The sequence below is a fragment of the Colletotrichum truncatum genome (assembly GCF_014235925.2).
Source record: "Colletotrichum truncatum strain CMES1059 chromosome Unknown Contig_0004, whole genome shotgun sequence".
Taxonomy (NCBI): Eukaryota; Fungi; Ascomycota; class Sordariomycetes; order Glomerellales; family Glomerellaceae; genus Colletotrichum; species Colletotrichum truncatum.
In genome coordinates, this window is record NW_027222401.1 from 2,059,473 (window position 1) to 2,075,113 (window position 15,641).

At 51.3% G+C, this 15,641-nt stretch overlaps 2 protein-coding genes across 2 annotated transcripts; both read right to left on the reverse strand.

Moving 5' to 3' along the window:
- Window positions 1-7,607: 7,607 nt before the first annotated feature.
- Window positions 7,608-8,270, reverse strand: CTRU02_207356 (DUF1721 domain containing protein; the record flags this gene model as incomplete). Its single annotated transcript, XM_036719253.1, has 3 exons — window positions 7,608-7,689; window positions 7,841-7,962; window positions 8,184-8,270. The coding sequence occupies 3 exons, from the start codon at window positions 8,268-8,270 to the stop codon at window positions 7,608-7,610; spliced, it is 291 nt and encodes a 96-aa protein (XP_036588960.1).
- A 2,519-nt stretch (window positions 8,271-10,789) lies between these two features.
- CTRU02_207357 (alcohol dehydrogenase) lies at window positions 10,790-13,274 on the reverse strand (the record flags this gene model as incomplete). The annotated part of the gene is made up of 4 exons (XM_036719252.2): window positions 10,790-12,467; window positions 12,519-12,948; window positions 13,013-13,053; window positions 13,111-13,274. The coding sequence occupies 4 exons, from the start codon at window positions 13,272-13,274 to the stop codon at window positions 10,790-10,792; spliced, it is 2,313 nt and encodes a 770-aa protein (XP_036588959.2).
- Window positions 13,275-15,641: the final 2,367 nt, after the last annotated feature.

Consider the following 15,641-nt stretch of genomic DNA (forward strand, 5'->3'; position numbering starts at 1 on the left):
TCATTATGGCAAGGAGGGAACGACGGCGGGATGACAGGACATGGATGGCCGGCCCAGTCGGGGACGGCAAAGCTACATGGGGTGACAGGGCGCACCAAGGACGGAGAAATAGGGTGAAATACAGAATTATGATTGCTCGATGACCGAAACTGACTGACATTTTGGAGGGGAGGCGAGGGCATGTTGCAGGCTGCAGCACGGCCGGCGGACGTGGGAATATTGTCGATGGCATGGCGATGGCGGCGGGATGGGAAAGACGAACAATGCTACACCAAGATCGAGCAGGGGCCATCTGATGCAGAGATGAAGTCCGGGGTTGTTGAGATCGAGTCCACCCGGACGGGTCCTTTAGGCCAAGAAAAGTGGGGCGCATTCCACAGACCCCCAGCCGCCTGGCGCACTGCGCAGTACGTACCAAGCCGCACAAGCTGTGACCGAAGCCACCTGAGCTTACCCAAGCAGTAGTCCGTAGAGAGAAAGAAGTAGCTCCAGCCAATACCAAATTAGTGACTTGCTTTGTCACCTTCCCTTCAAAGTATATTTCTTTTTCGTATCCTTTTTTTCATTTTTTTTTGGGTGTACACAACCGACTTCCCACTAGCCGATGCACTTCATATTTTTGCTGTCGGGGTATGGGAAAGTGTGGCCAAGGTAACTTCTCCCATCTCCGCCTTCTCCTTCGTAGGAAGATTTCCATGACATGCCATTATTTGAACCATCAGTCATTGTACTCGGATCAAGCATTCCGACGACGACGCGGGCGCAGTAGACCCGAAGCCAAACTTCACCTCCATTCCCTGTCTGTCATGCAGCTTGTACTGGAGCTCGGACAGTGGGCGGCTACTTTTCAGTTATGATGAATCATCGACTCCCCTACGGTGGCCGCTTTGTCCTGGGTTTCATTTCTATCCGGCGGATGCTGCCCTACACTGCTGCTGCCCACCGCTGTCCTTAGGCCACGGAACCCAGCCACCTGGTCGATCCATTGAAGAATGGACAGTGACAGCTCGGCACAAACACGAACAGTCGGCCTAGAGGCACTGTCGCCATCCCGGAGCCCTCGAGTCAGCGCCTGTCCCGCTCGTTGTGTCAGCGCCACTCAGCGACGATGTATACACAGCAGAATCTATTCGCCAGTTTCTTTCCAGCATGGTTTAATGGATCCTACCGAAAAGAACTCCAAAGCGAAACGAGCTGGAGAAGAAAGTAGAGCTGAACAGGCGTCCGACTTCCGCATCCTTCAATGGCTCAATCGTAAAATGCCATTCGCCAATGCTGCATCGAGTCTCCACTTCGTTGGGTCCAATTTGTTGGTGGCACGATACTCTGTGCTTGGTTCCGCTTCGCGTATTTGATTGTTGTCTTTACAACCTTCCACAGCACTGGGCGGCGTGTACCTGCGGGCGCACTTTAAAGCAGTAGATCCGGGTCACAAGCTCCGTTGTGTTCGCCACGCAGTAACGTCAACTAACCAAAGCTACCGCACTACAGCTATATTAGATCCCTTTGTGTGAGTGCTGTCAACCCGGCACTTGATCCCCTGTTTTTCAACTGTTGCAAAAAGGTTACTATACACCTTATCTTACTTTGTATTACCTTCAATTACCTTACCCGAGGCATACATGGTTACTAACATACTGCGCCTCGAACCCCTGGCCACTGCAGCCTCAATCCACTACTCCGATCTGCAATGAAAGGTCGACTTGCCAGCATCAGAGCTCCAAGGGTTGGTCACTTCTTGACGTGTGGTCCTGGCCAGAACCACCACCCGTAATAATGACGAACTCTTCCCAGACTGCCCACTCACTGTCGGTCCATTGCAACAAGGGCACACCGAAGTAGCCGAACGTGCCGATGGCATCCCTCTTTAAGACCTCGATCATCGCATATGATAGTCGATGCTCAGGCAGTCCCACTTGCTACTGGCACCCGACGCCTGCGTTGGGCATGTTATTTTGCCGTGAAATGTCAAGCTTCGTTACACTGGGCTTCCGGTTACCACCAGCAGGTTTTCTTATGATGGGTCTTTGGGCCTTTGGACCTGATTTACTACTCAATCTGAGTCGTGCAACAGCGTAGGAAACGCATGCCCGCCGGATTTTTGGCTTATTGAGACAAACGGCGCCCCGCCGTCAATATGCGAGCGGCCGGTGTTGCACTACAACTGTGGAGTTTAGTTTCACCACCGTAGACTTTCTTCTTCTTCCAGAAGTTCGTACTCGACGACGTCTACGCAAAGAACCCGTCCGCGATGCATGATCGGCGGCATCGTAGCTGACATCGACGGCCACTTTGCGTTAAACAGAGATAAAAAACCCCAAAGTCTCGCCCATGCGATGCGGGGTCTTCCCAAATTATCGTCTTGCATGGCGCTCCATTTACAGGATATTGTAAGAGCATCCATAACTGTCGATCCAGGCTCACTGGGCCACCTCCCACCATCGTCCAGTTCCAACCGATGCCCCTCTGGGCCGCAGCGTCGTCTAGCCCCGGTCTCATCCCGCTCCGGCATTCTGGACCATTTTTCTTCCCTAACCCTCCACGCCCGGTCAGCCCGCCATTTACTTACTCGGGCCCGACTCGCCGTTCCACACTTGGGCAGTGTTCGATTGGGGTTCTAGACCTGACGCGAAAATACCGCTGTTCTGCTACTTTTTGATATAATGTTTAATTACTGATATGGTTCTTCTTCGCCTCCAACATTTCGATGTCACGCACGTCATGGACTTTTCAGTCTCGTCTCTTCGCATTTTTCCCACCCTCGTGGCACCCCCACTGCCTGCAGGTCTTAGATTCAACACCGCCGCTCCGCTGCTGCAAGCATACGGGTTTGCGGGTGCCTGGCATGCGATGGTGGTACTTTGAGAGCGTTCGCCAGTAATTTCTTTTATCTCACGTCATGAAATCAGCCTTCGCCTCTGAGTCGCAGACAAATCGCCTGATCTCCTCTTGCCCCCCCATTGCGACCCGCTAGCAGTTCGATCATGGTCCAGACTTTGTCGGTCAGCCAGAGAAAACTAACAGACTCTCTACATCGGGCTTCACGCGTACGATTATCCTATCCAGCCCTTCCTCAGTTGTCTCCGTACCAGTTCCTTTAGAATAGCCTGCGTCTCTGAACTCTTATTCAAATCTCTGTTGGCAACTCGTTTGAGGGCAGACCGCTCGACATCGCCTCTCGCACTTGTCACGTGCAACTATCCCAGGCAGGAACAACTTTCACTGGCATCAGTGATTTGAGACTCGAATTCTGACCTAGCGATCGGCGTCTACGTCAGGCATGTCCTTATTTGCCTAGTCTATATGATTGACCGCCTTTCCTCCCTCGGTGGCATATCTAGGTAGTAAGGTTTTACTTCTCGCCCAATGTGCTGAGAGATAACTCGCCTCGCTCGCGATGAATGGTAATTGACAGGGTTTGGCACTTCCACGCAGCTGTTCCTGTGGATTGAGCAGCCATATCAACCAAACAAAAAGGTTCCCGTGAAGTGTTTTCTCTGCTGGTTGGTATCACATCGCCACTGTCTAAGATGATAGGACATCGCATTGTCTAAACAACGAAACAAAGCCGCTCAGCAGGCTCCATCCACAGACCTCAGACAATGACCGCTCATTTGATGTGTGAAATGACTAGTACTGTAATGTCAGATACAGACATGTCTGCTGTATGCTCGATTAGGATGCCATGTTGCCTTGCCTTGGTACTGCAGTTTCGCATGCGGATCTGCGGTTCGAAGCCGGAATTGTGCATCCTTGCGCGACCAAGTCTTGCAGTTTTTCTCACACCCAACCATGGTTCTCATTTCCTTGATGTTAACAATCTTGGCCAAGGAGCGATGTGCAATGCTGATCGCCGGTAAGGAAATGCTTCTGGCTTGCTAGGATACCAGTTAGTAGAGCCATTAGGTTTGGTGTGTATTTGTAAGTCTAGGAAATGAGTTGTCGATATACAGCGCAGAATATGATCCAGACGTCAAATGCGCCGCTCTCACGCCGACAGTCCATCGTACGCCATTATCCATCTCAAACTTGCTCTGGTTTTGGATGTCATTGTGTGATCCGCGCTTACAGGTGGCGTGATCTGCTCCCGCTGGAAATCTGTCAGTGACGACAATCTCTTGGTGTCCAGCCTTTTGAAAGACATGCGTCGCCCCACGTCATGGGCCTTAAACCAGCTGCACCAGGATCTCTCTCGAGCGCTTCGAAAGATGACTTTGTGACACCTAGTGGCTACCATGGCATGGGTAAGGGGATTACGACCCCTTCTGGGCCTTTACAGCGACTTTGGGATTCATCCTCCTCTTCTCACCAAGCATCGGCGCAGAAGATCTGACAATACCTGCGGTTGGAAATGTATCATGTCAGTATACAGGCTTTCAGTGAAGTGCAACTTGTTCGGCCCCCCCCCCCCCCCCCAGAAAAAAAAAAAAAGAAATCATCGCATCCCATACCCTCCGCCAATACATGCCGAGCAGGTAAGTTTCCTTTTAGAAGTGCAGAACATGGCACATGAGATGCTAGTCGATGTTGTACATATGCATAGCCTAGATAAGAGTCTGTAGATAGCCTTCTGCGAGTTAGCAGGTGATAATTGATGTTGAAATCGTTAATAGTTATTCGACAGACAAAGTCGCCATCACCCATTCGAGCTGGAAAACTCGTTCGCGTATGAATGTGGACCATTAAAGAGCTTTTTGCGTTAATTCTTTTATGATTAATGACGCTGGCACTCGTCCCTTTATGATATTTACGCAACTAACACTGGTGACCACGTTAAGGAGCCTCACGTGTACCCTGACGGGTCGTCCGACGGGCTGTTCCTAGATTGGATAGTACGTCTCCGCATGGAAAGAAGTGGCTGTGATATGATCATACAACAGGGAGTAGATTCTTTATTTCATTTTCCATTCCTATTACTACAGGCTTTGACTGCTCTACGTCATGTTGGTGGTGTTGGCGCTGGTCGTCTGGTGGACGAGGGATAATCCGCTAACCTCCGACAGAGACGGAGAATTTCAGGCTATGCTGGATAAGCGTTTGGGGTAGATTTCAATGCTTGGATCTCGCGAGTCTTGATTTTGCCCTCCCTGCCATCTTCGTCTGCTATCTATTCAACCTGTGTCTTATTCCAGCCAGAAGTTCTTTCCATATCTTATTCGCTTGGTGACTTCTTAGCTGTGAACACTTTGCTCTTTTATATCATGAATAATCTTTTATTAAGCTGCTCAGGGGTACATACTTAAGCGGACGTGCCCAAGGGCTTGCATGCTAACTTCAGTCGTTTGAACTCGTGGTTGTCTGGTGGTGACGAGGCCACAGCCTCCCCTTGAGCGGACCATAACATTTATCAAATATTTTTTTTTGGTCTGACATAGAAAGGCAACTGTGTAAATGGACATTTCATGACATGTGGCTAGTGAGTAAGAGTGCATAGGGGTTGTACCGCCCCATACGATATACGAAGGACAGGGCAAGCAGAACGCCTGCCATCACTGACGGCTCGAACCCAGCTTCCGTTAGCCGATATAAAAGTTAACACATCTTATAATTCCGGTCAAGCTTTGGCACATTCCCCAGGCAGCTGGCTCAAGAACAGAGGAGAAACAGCCCACTAGAGTCATGATGAGCAACAAACTTGTGAGTGGCGAGCCTATCATGTATAACAACCGTGAGAACCCGCTTTCACTTATGTCATCCATTACTTCATTCTAGTTGTTTACGTAGAGATAAATGCCATACCAGTGACGGTAAACAAGTGAGTAAAGTGTGCCATAACATATGAGTACGGTAGCGCGGACAACGCAACATACGATGATAGCACACGTCACGCCTGTAGTATTAGTTGCATGGTTGGCCTCCAAAATTTAGTGGCGGGCACTTGCTATACATAGGGAAGTGTTGTTGATGGTACTCCGTCCCGACGGTTCTGACTTGGCCAGCTTCATAATGCCCAACCCAAACCGGACAGAAGGTTAGGACGCACAACTGGGCTCTATGGAATATTTAATACGTCGCGAAACGTGGAACTAGAAACAAGTAAATAGAAAATATTCATCTAGACACAAATGTAGCTACGCCATTCTTTGTACGTGGGAGTATGACCAGCAACATAAGCCGTATCTCGACGAAGCTTGGAAGCAAATGGTGGCGAGGGGATATAAGTAGGCAAAAACAACAGAGCTCAAATCCCAGTGACCACGTGAAACTTTCGGTTTCATACATATCAATTTGTAGGGCTTTCGAGAAAACAAATATTGCTCAGTTCTAGGATAATTGAACATTGAACACCAGTTGATGGGGCTTTTATTAAGTGTCATTGGGCGTTCTTGAGGCCTGGATTACTAACTCCTAGCGAACAGAATGAACCAACTCAGGGGATGCTATAGTATTTTAGAAGTGTATGAGTGATTTTGAGTTCTTGTCAACTTTAAGAAGAGATTGGGTCAAATGCCCGTGTTGAAGAGCACACTTCCATCGGGCAAAGAACTCGTCAACATACTCTATAGTAGTCGAATAGCTCCCGCCTGACAATAAACACGGTCAAGTAGAAGCTTGGGCTATAGGTTCGGCTAGGGGTTATCGCAATGATTCTCCTATTCTCAGTTAGACCTGTCTATACCTTACTTCAAGCACCCCCTCACTACCATCAGCCAGTATGGTACCTCAGTCCCCAAGAATTAGACGAACAATCCGTGGTCCATCAGCACCTGCAGCAGCCTACATCACTCCTTTATAGCTTCGCTGTTATCGACTGAAACCAGATCATTCCGGGGATTGTTCTGTAAGATAATACAAACGGAGTTAGACGAACAAGATGACAAAAAAGCAGGACCACCATGAGCTTACAGCCCCAGAAGACAGCTTCCAGCCCTTTTCCTAAGATACCCGGAGTCATCCATGAGTGGCATACGTTTACCAAGTCTCTACAGGAGTGATATAGAAGCCGGATTCTCCTGGTCAGCCGAGACTGCACCTGCCAACTGCGGTCAAAAACTCTTACGGTGGTTGCCCATCTACCATGCACTAGCAGAGGACCAAGGCCACATAGACGAGTTATGAATGATGCCGTGTGAAGATACGAAACATCCACAGGCCAACCGGTGTAGTGACACATAGATGACGGCGCGTTGAATCATTGTATTTGATCGCTAGGCTTGACATTGACTGCCGTACTGCCAATGAACAATGCCCGATGTATGCTCCTTGTATGCAAATAGAAAAGAGCTCTGGTCTCCAAACGCAATTTCAAGGTGTGAGGATTACTGATCTTCCTCCAGTTTCCTTGCACCTTCTCACCGCAGCCCTTCCTGTGAAAGGAGCCTTGAAACCAGATTGATATCCCCAAAAGCACAACACGGCGTAAAGCACAAAACCAAAGCCACTACCCTTAAAAGTGATGGAAACTTTTGTCTTTATTCAGAGGCAGACACCTCATTCATTCCATAACATGCATTCATCTCAAACATACCTGACCAGACTCACAACTCCGGACATTTCGGTCCGCTCATCGTCATCGTAGCCATCCCAGATTCCAGACAATTTTGGCACTCCATCCACAAACGAACACAGTTCCATTCCACCCGTACACCCCAAACATCGAAATACCATTAGCGTTGACCGCCCTTAGCCTGTGCCGCCGCATCGCGATTGATAGCTTCCTCGCCAAGGACCTTGCTAGCAGCCATGAACCTGTTGCAATTAGCATACATCCATTCCTTATCCGAGCACCTCTCCGGGCCGGTCCACAAACGAATGGCCCCCCCGCAAAGCTCTCCCATACGGAAGACGAGCCCACGGGAGCGAAGAAAACAGCGCGACCAGGGGACAGATAGATACTCACATTCCACCATGCCAAGCTCCCAAGCCCCGCATACTCTCAGCCTGAACGGTCGTCATACGAACCAGGTTCTCGGTATCAGCAAGGTTGGCAGACAACTGCGCGAGCTGCGAATGCAGATGTGTCTGGTAGTCGGTCACAGTCAGCAAAAAAGATCATCCCCTCCCTCCCCCCGGTGATCGTCACACCCCGTCTTCTTGGTCTGTCCACCGGCAATCTCCGTACAAACCACTCCGGTCATCCGAAGGCTCATTCTCCATGCCAACGGATGATATCAAGATGAGGGCCAAGATGTGAGTGGTTTTAGGATAGGGGTGAATATAAAAACAAAGAAGACTAAACTCACAAGTTGGCGCGTCTTGACCGCATTCCCGGAACTTGACGAAATCGACGGCCGCGTCGTATGCGTCATGTTGATATTCCTCGTCGCCATCTTCTCTCCCGTTTCTCAGTCCGTCGTTGCACCGAGTATCTCCGCCAAGACGTCTTATCACGTCTCTTTTCTCCTCAAGACGGCACACCGAAAGTGGATTTCCCTCACGGAAGAAACTTGTCTGCGGCTAGTCAGTCTCCGGTTTCACCGCCCATCAACCCGAAAATAGCAACAAACAGTACATACACACTCTAAACCCCAAAAGATGATGATCTTGCTCAGGGAAGAGGGGGGGAAAAAAAGAAAAAAAAGAACCTTCAGTAACCCGACATACAGGTCATACAGAAAACACACACAAAACAACGACTCATATGAAGTGGGGGGTGGGGGAGGGGTCTCAAAAAAAGGTCCTTACCAAAGCAATACCTCGTCGCGTCTGTTCGCGCGGCGAACGAAACAAATAACAAAGTAGACTTGGAAAGCAAATGCCTTCTCTTCCGAATATCAGCTTTAAAAAGTTCAGGTATATGCCCGTCGCGCGCGTATCGTTCGATCCAGGAGTCCGGTCTATCTTAATATCCTAACCCGTCGTCGATTCAATGCAATTCATTAACGGGACGTTGTTTCCAGCAATGTTGTTTTAAAAGTGGGACCCGTAAACAACTTACCCTTGACGAAGCAGACGACAAATAGCCCCACCTTTGACCACCATCTCTTTCCCCCCCACCCACACGGCGCCGTCATGCCTGCCGTTTGATGGGACGCCCGGCTGACATGCCGACAGCTGGTAAACGAGCGAGAGGGGGGGAGAACGAGGGGGGGGGGGAACGGGGGGACCAAGGTCCGTGCGCCTGCTTTTCTAGTATAGACTAAGGTACTGTAATATTCTGCTCCTGCCAAGGTCGAAATACGGATTGAAAAATGATGAGCAGCAGCGCACTTTCCTCGCCTGGGTATATGCCTGCGAAAACGACCTTCAGGCATCCCGCGCACACCGGGGAGGGGGTTGCGAAGCAGCCCAAGACATAACCTAACCCCCTCTTAACGGACGACTTGCATAAACGACGTGATTTGACGAACTGCAGAATACCCGGGGTTCGCTACCTGATAGAGCAAACGCTACGGCAAAGGGGTCTTGCTCGCACGGATGGTTCAACCATCAGATGGCACATGTCCTCTGACGCAGCACCCGCCGAGACAGAGCTTTGCTTAGCTTTTTAGCTTCTCACAAGGGACTTTCGTAGCACAAGCGCAGCGGTACTTGCCAAATATCGAGATTGTTTTTCGCTCAAGAAAAAAAAAAAAAACAGTGGGCTATTGTTGTCTTAATCAAAGCGCCCGACAAGCCACATCCGGGCCGTCCGGGCCTTGGGCTTCGTCAGAAGAAATTCCTCACGAAACCCCTAGCCCGCGTCATAATCTAGCCCTCTGCTGCTGATCTTTAAGCCGCAGCCCGAGCCTCTGCTACAGAGGGGCTTAGCATATCACAGGCATGTTGTAAGAGGAACACACATTTGCTTGAGTCTGACTTTCCATTGCGTTCAATCGAACGCCCCTAAAGGAGCTGCCTACATGCTCTGCCCCTCAAACTTTTTTCTAAGTCCCCTCTTTCCTCCTAGGGGCCTGTCTTCTTCCGTCGCCATACTCTCATCAGCGGGAAACTAAAAATTACGGAACAAAAGCCAAAATTCCCTTAGCAGGAAGGCTTCAGCCTGAGCATGCCACCCTTTCTTCTTCCTCGACCTTGCAATAATCTTCCCATCTTTGTATTGCCGGATCAAAACCGCTTCCGGCCCCGTCTATGCTCGTTACTTAATGATCCCATCAAAACAGCCACGCCCGTGCCTAGGTTACATGGGGGCTCCAAAAAGAAGATTTGTCGTAAAGGACTGGCACAAAAGGAAAGAAAAAAAAAAAAACAGAGAGAAAAGTAGCCTGGTGAGGCGTTTGTTTTATACACATCCAACCTCCTTTATCGCTCATGATGGTCCAAGGAGCGTCAAGCACTGTCTCCGCCGCATGGTATTGGAATGAATCCTGCACAACTCTTTAAGCCAGGCTCATGTCGGTAGAGTTCGCGAATCCGAATCATCCAGGCGCCCGCCTTCGTGACATAAACATTCGTTTCCAATCCCAACAGCGGGTCTCCGAAGCCGAGCAAGAGGGGTTGATGTCATCCATGCCAATGATGCTGCCATTATCAGGGTGGGGATCTGTTCCCATCGCCACGATGCCGTATGTATGTACTGGACCTAAGTCCACTCGATAAAGGAAAATAAAAAGTCGTCGAATTAGCTATGTGTTTTGTTGTGTCGAAGAATAGACCAACACCCTGTCTAAACCTTTCGTGTCGTTATCGTTTTGCCGCGGGACGATGTAGAAAACAAAGACAGGTGTGTACTCGTAGAGCCTAGGGTGTAATTGCCACCTTTGGATCGATGAGCGAATCGGGCGAATGAGGCGTGTCGTCGTATTCGTTTCGGATCGAAATCGGGCCAAGAAAAATCGATGCCGTCCCGTTGTCGCCGGCTACGGCCTTGTCACTTCGATGCAGAAAATCAGTAGTCAGACATTCGGCTTTACCGCACTCCAATAGGTGGGCGCTGTCCGAGACTGCTCTGGCTGCTGTGGGCTGAGGGTTCAGTGTCCGGTTGGGAATCACCACTGCCCGCGCTGGCGCTCGCACTACCAGTCAGACTTCTCACGTTCTTTTGCTTAGGTGGGAGAAGGCCGCTCACCCCGACATGTTGCTCAACCTGCTGTGGCGCGACTGCGTTACCATGGCCGGGAGGGTATCGGGGCACGGGTTGACGGACGCTTTCGGGAGGCGATGGTCGGCCATTCATCGAAGGACCGCCAAAGCCGTTAGGCGGTGACGGACGGCCACTGCCACCTCGAATTGAGGGGCTGTAGGGGTTTCCTGGGGACTGGCTAGCTCGCCGGGGAAAGGCTCCGTTCATGCCCATCTGCATCGGGCCCCCACCGAGCTGCATCTCATCCAAGCGTGAGGCTGTCAGTGAATTCGCTCGGGATCCTGCGTGCATTGTGCCTCGGTCAACTGCGCCGTAACGATTTGATGAGCAAGAGAGGAGGGGATCGTCCAAGATATTCTCGTTCATGGCAGGAATGTTAGCAATCTGGCTTGATCGATTGCGACCAAACGTCGGGCGGAATCTGGAGGTGCGGACAGGGGGTGCAGCAGCATCATAGACCTCGTTCTTGTGAAATTGGGCACGGTTCGGGGGAGGGGGTGCTTGTTTCCGATTCTTCCTCGACGTGACGCTCATCATGTCGAAGTTCTCAGGATCAATCATGGGAGGTGGCGGGCCGGAGGTAGGATCAAAGTAGTCATCCTCATCGTCGTCGTCGTCAAACGCTTGAGCACTGTTTCGCATCGGGTGAGGGCCTCTTCTAGGAGGGGGACCCCTCGATCTCATCCGCATCTCCCGCTCTCTCATGGCCAATTCTCTCTGGCGCAGTTCGAGTTCACGTTCGCGAAGCGCTAGGTCAGAGCCGTCCGGACCTTGGCCCTGACCCGGGCCCGGGCCGTAACCTGGCTCACCACCCTCGGGAATATCGTCATAGAGCATTAAGTGAGAGAATTCTTCCAGTTCGTTTCCCTCAAGCGACCCTCTTCTCGATGCTGCCCGAGATCCAGGGCCAGGAGGTCCACGAGGGTAGCCGTTGGGAGGGCCACCATTCATAGGCGGTCGGCGCATGCCAGGTGGGGGCGGGCCAAGGTTCGACGAGTTTCTTGGACGGGGGCCACGGCCAGGAGGCATGCCGTTGCCGTTACCGTTCACCGGGCGAATGCCATTTTGCGTCGACATTCTCGGTAGAGGTGACTGGGATGTTGGTGATCCGGGAGGCGCCATAGCAGCATCGACAGGCTTGACTGGTTTCTGGCGGTTGACGGTGTTAAGGTTGTGCAGCACAGCGTACATCGTCTCGATACGAGGAACGGGGACGCGAGCGTCCTTGGCCAACTTTATCGGAGATCCAAGATACGTTTCGACTTCCATCGGTCGTCTCGCAATGTAATCCTGCCACATGATACTCTCGGTAGTCGTAGGCTTGGTCATTTCATCGATGGTCCGTTGCTTGAAGTCGGCGTCGAATTTGCAGCCATGTGCGGTAGCGAGGGCGAGCAACTCGTCAATCACGCCGTGCACCAAGTCTCTTACACCAACCTTCTCGAGGAGTTGGATGTGGTTGGCTGTTTCGAAAATCACGCTCGCGGGATGGAAAGCAATGGGGCTAGATAAGTCAGCAAGGGACACTGAGAAAAGTCCACGAGAAGCCACTCACCCAATGACCCTCTCATACTGTTGTTGACGGATATTCTGAGAAACTTTGCAGTCAACCTGGCCAGCTGTCAATGTCATGGCAAGGGCTTGAGCCATGTCTTCTTGAATCGCGCCAGGGATGTTTTCATTCTTGCTGGAAGGTCCAACCCAAATCTCGGTCGACCCCTTGTGTTCGAATTCGCTCTGACCAAGCTGAGAAAGCTCGGCGTTGGAAACCAGCGACAAAACGACGTTGGTGGGAAATCGCTCCTCGATAGCGGCCTCGACACCGAGTGTGTGGGTTGTGTTTACTAGAATACATGTATGCTGGGGAGTGACGACAGCATCAATGACAGCCGCCAGATCGTAAACGTCGGGCAGGGCCTTGATGCAGAGAATCACGTAATCGAAGGGGCCGACGGTGTTGGCGGCATCTTCGGGAACGCGCACAACTGTGGGGGAAAACTTGTCAGCAAAGGCTCTTAATTTTCTCCGAGTACTCATGGAGCTCCTTACCATGTCGAGGCTTAAAACGCTCGTTGCCAAAGACGGGCGATCTGTAATCCCTTGGTTAGATGCGCCCGCAGGTCGCTGGGTAGAGGAACAAAACGTACTTGAACGAAATTCCGTATTGCGCAACGTGATCAAACCCAGACTTCCACACGAGTGTAACGTCACAGGCATTGGTGGCCTGTAATCTCCATGACAAGAAGGCGGAAACCGGATTCCCTCCCACTGAACACACATTCATTAGCTCGCTGCTGTTGTCGTCGGCCATGACTGTGGTCGTGTTTGACTCGATGCAAGAGCACCGGTCCCTGGAGAGAGGGAGAAAGAATAGGAAAGAAAAAAAAAGATAGAGAGAGAGGGGTGGTCAATAAAAACGAGTGTAGTTAGGTCGAGAAAGGTGCGATGGGGGAAGAAAAAGCCGGGCTGACGGGTAGAGATAAAGGGACACAAAAATTCGATCCACACACGGTAGCACCGATGCAAGAAGAAGCAATCATTGGGGCGGGCGGGAAGATTTGAAGTCAGGAAAATGGACGCACCTGAGAGGATCTTAAGCCGGGGCGTCGTGGGTGCCATGATGGGCCCAAATGTGGGTTAGTGGTGGGCTGGCTAAGTGGTCGCCCTGTTGTGTGTGCACTTTGTACACCACTTGTCACAACAGCACAGCGCAAGCCGCCGGCGGTTTTGAGCCTTGTACAGCGACCACGTATGGAACAGGCGGCCAGATGTGGCTTCGTTCAGTGGTTCGACCGCAGTCAAGCAAGATATGGCTGGTGGCCGTGGTGTCGCTGACGGAGTTCGTTGGTGGTTTCTTTTTCCTGTTCGAAGTTCCTTACTAGGCGGCAGTAGGTCGACAGGTAGGCGCGTCGGTGGGTTCGATAGGCCTCAGACCCATTCGATTACGGGCAAGCGTATCGAGGGGCTTGGGGTGACGGGGAGATGGAAAGCGACTCGACGACTGATAAGAGTCCTCTTTTTCCTCCTTGTAGATTGGTGGCGCAAGATCAAGAGAGAACCAGTGCTTTTCTGGATGCAGCAGATTTAACGAACGTGACGCCTCGAGTGTGCTAGTCGAAGACGTGAAAGCCAGTCGAGCTGAACGTGGGCTAACTGAACAGGGCCCTTTTTTTTTCCCGAAGGGGCGGAGCAAGAGCAGCAGCAGCTGGTACAGAAGCACAGGCAGGGAAGCAAGCACTATGTCGATTGCGTGCGGGAATGAAATCTGCAAGCAAGTCTGTCTATGTAACGAGTGGATGGTTGACCAGAACGTGTCGTGTTTCGAAGGCCGGTCGGCCGAGAGGACAGCGAATGGGGGGTGTGAGAGTTCGTCGAAGGAGATGACGAGTCTTAGGATTACAAGAGGGCGAAAGGGGAGAAAAAAAGGAGATGGGGGGGTGGGATATGTTGCCTGGCGTTTCGTATGACAACACTGATTCACTCGTGCGAAAAACAACGAGGAATTGGAGGAGTAGTGAGAGATCAGAGGAAGAAAAAAAAGATAAAGGGACGGGATGATGGTAGGAGGAGGGTGAGCCACGGTGGAGGAGAGCGGCAATGGCTAGGTGAGGCGTGTAGAGTGAGGTCAGGTCAGGTACCTGAGGCAGTGTTGTCTGCAGTGCCTTACGTAGTGGGAGGTACGGTGCCTTTACGCGTAGAAAGTGGGTGGTCGTGTGTTTCGGGGAAAGACAGTAGTGCGGAGGCCAGTCAATACGGATTGAGCTTGGTGATAGGTTGACGGGCTGGAAAGGGCAATTAAGAAAGCCCACGCACGCGGTAACAAGAGTGAATGCGAGGGTGGGAAAAAAGTGACAGGGATGCCTGGGGCGGGCGCGGAGCGTTGGTGTACTAGTAGGTGCCGCCGGGGAGAGAGAGACAAGGAGACAGAGAAAGAACGAGGGAAAGAGGGAAGGAGACAGGCAGCAGAGCCAGACAGGACAGGACAGGCAGGAAAGGATGGGATGGTACGGATACTGAACGGTCGGGATGGATGGGATGGGGATCGGATCGGAGTGGGTTGCACTGGGTTGTTGAACCTTGCCTACAGGATTTGATGTTCGTAGACTGGTTTGACTAAAAGATGTTTGGATGTAAGATGGACAACTGCACCCGCTGTCCCTCTTTTTCTTCTCCTTCCTTTCCTTCCCTTCCTTTCCCTTCCATGTCTTTTCCACTATTACTGCGTCTATTGTGTGAAGGGTATGTATATGTATTTTTGTATGTACGTACACGTCCAAAACGCTTGCCTGCCCCCTTTCTCTTTTGGGTCTTATTGCTGTTCCTATCCTAGGCATTGCCGGCAGTGTATCCTAGCCCCAGGCTGCAGACTTTGGAACTGTGGATGCTCTTCGGGATGGGCGGTGCAAAGTCGCGTCTTCCCCGTGCCTCTTTTCCATACGATGTATTATACTTACTGGGAGTACGTAGTAGGTAGGCAGAGTAGGGTAGGGCCATTGTGTGTGTGTGTTGTCCAACGGGGCAAGGGAGGGAGGTGCTTGCTTGGGTCCTGCTTGGCCCCGCCTCTTTTCCCCTTGAACTGGTACGGGACCACTCGGCAGGTACGTACCACTCCCTACTTTAGTTTGCACCTTCCAGACCATTTGATTTGAGCAGGAGTGTGTAGAGAGTCAGTACGTAC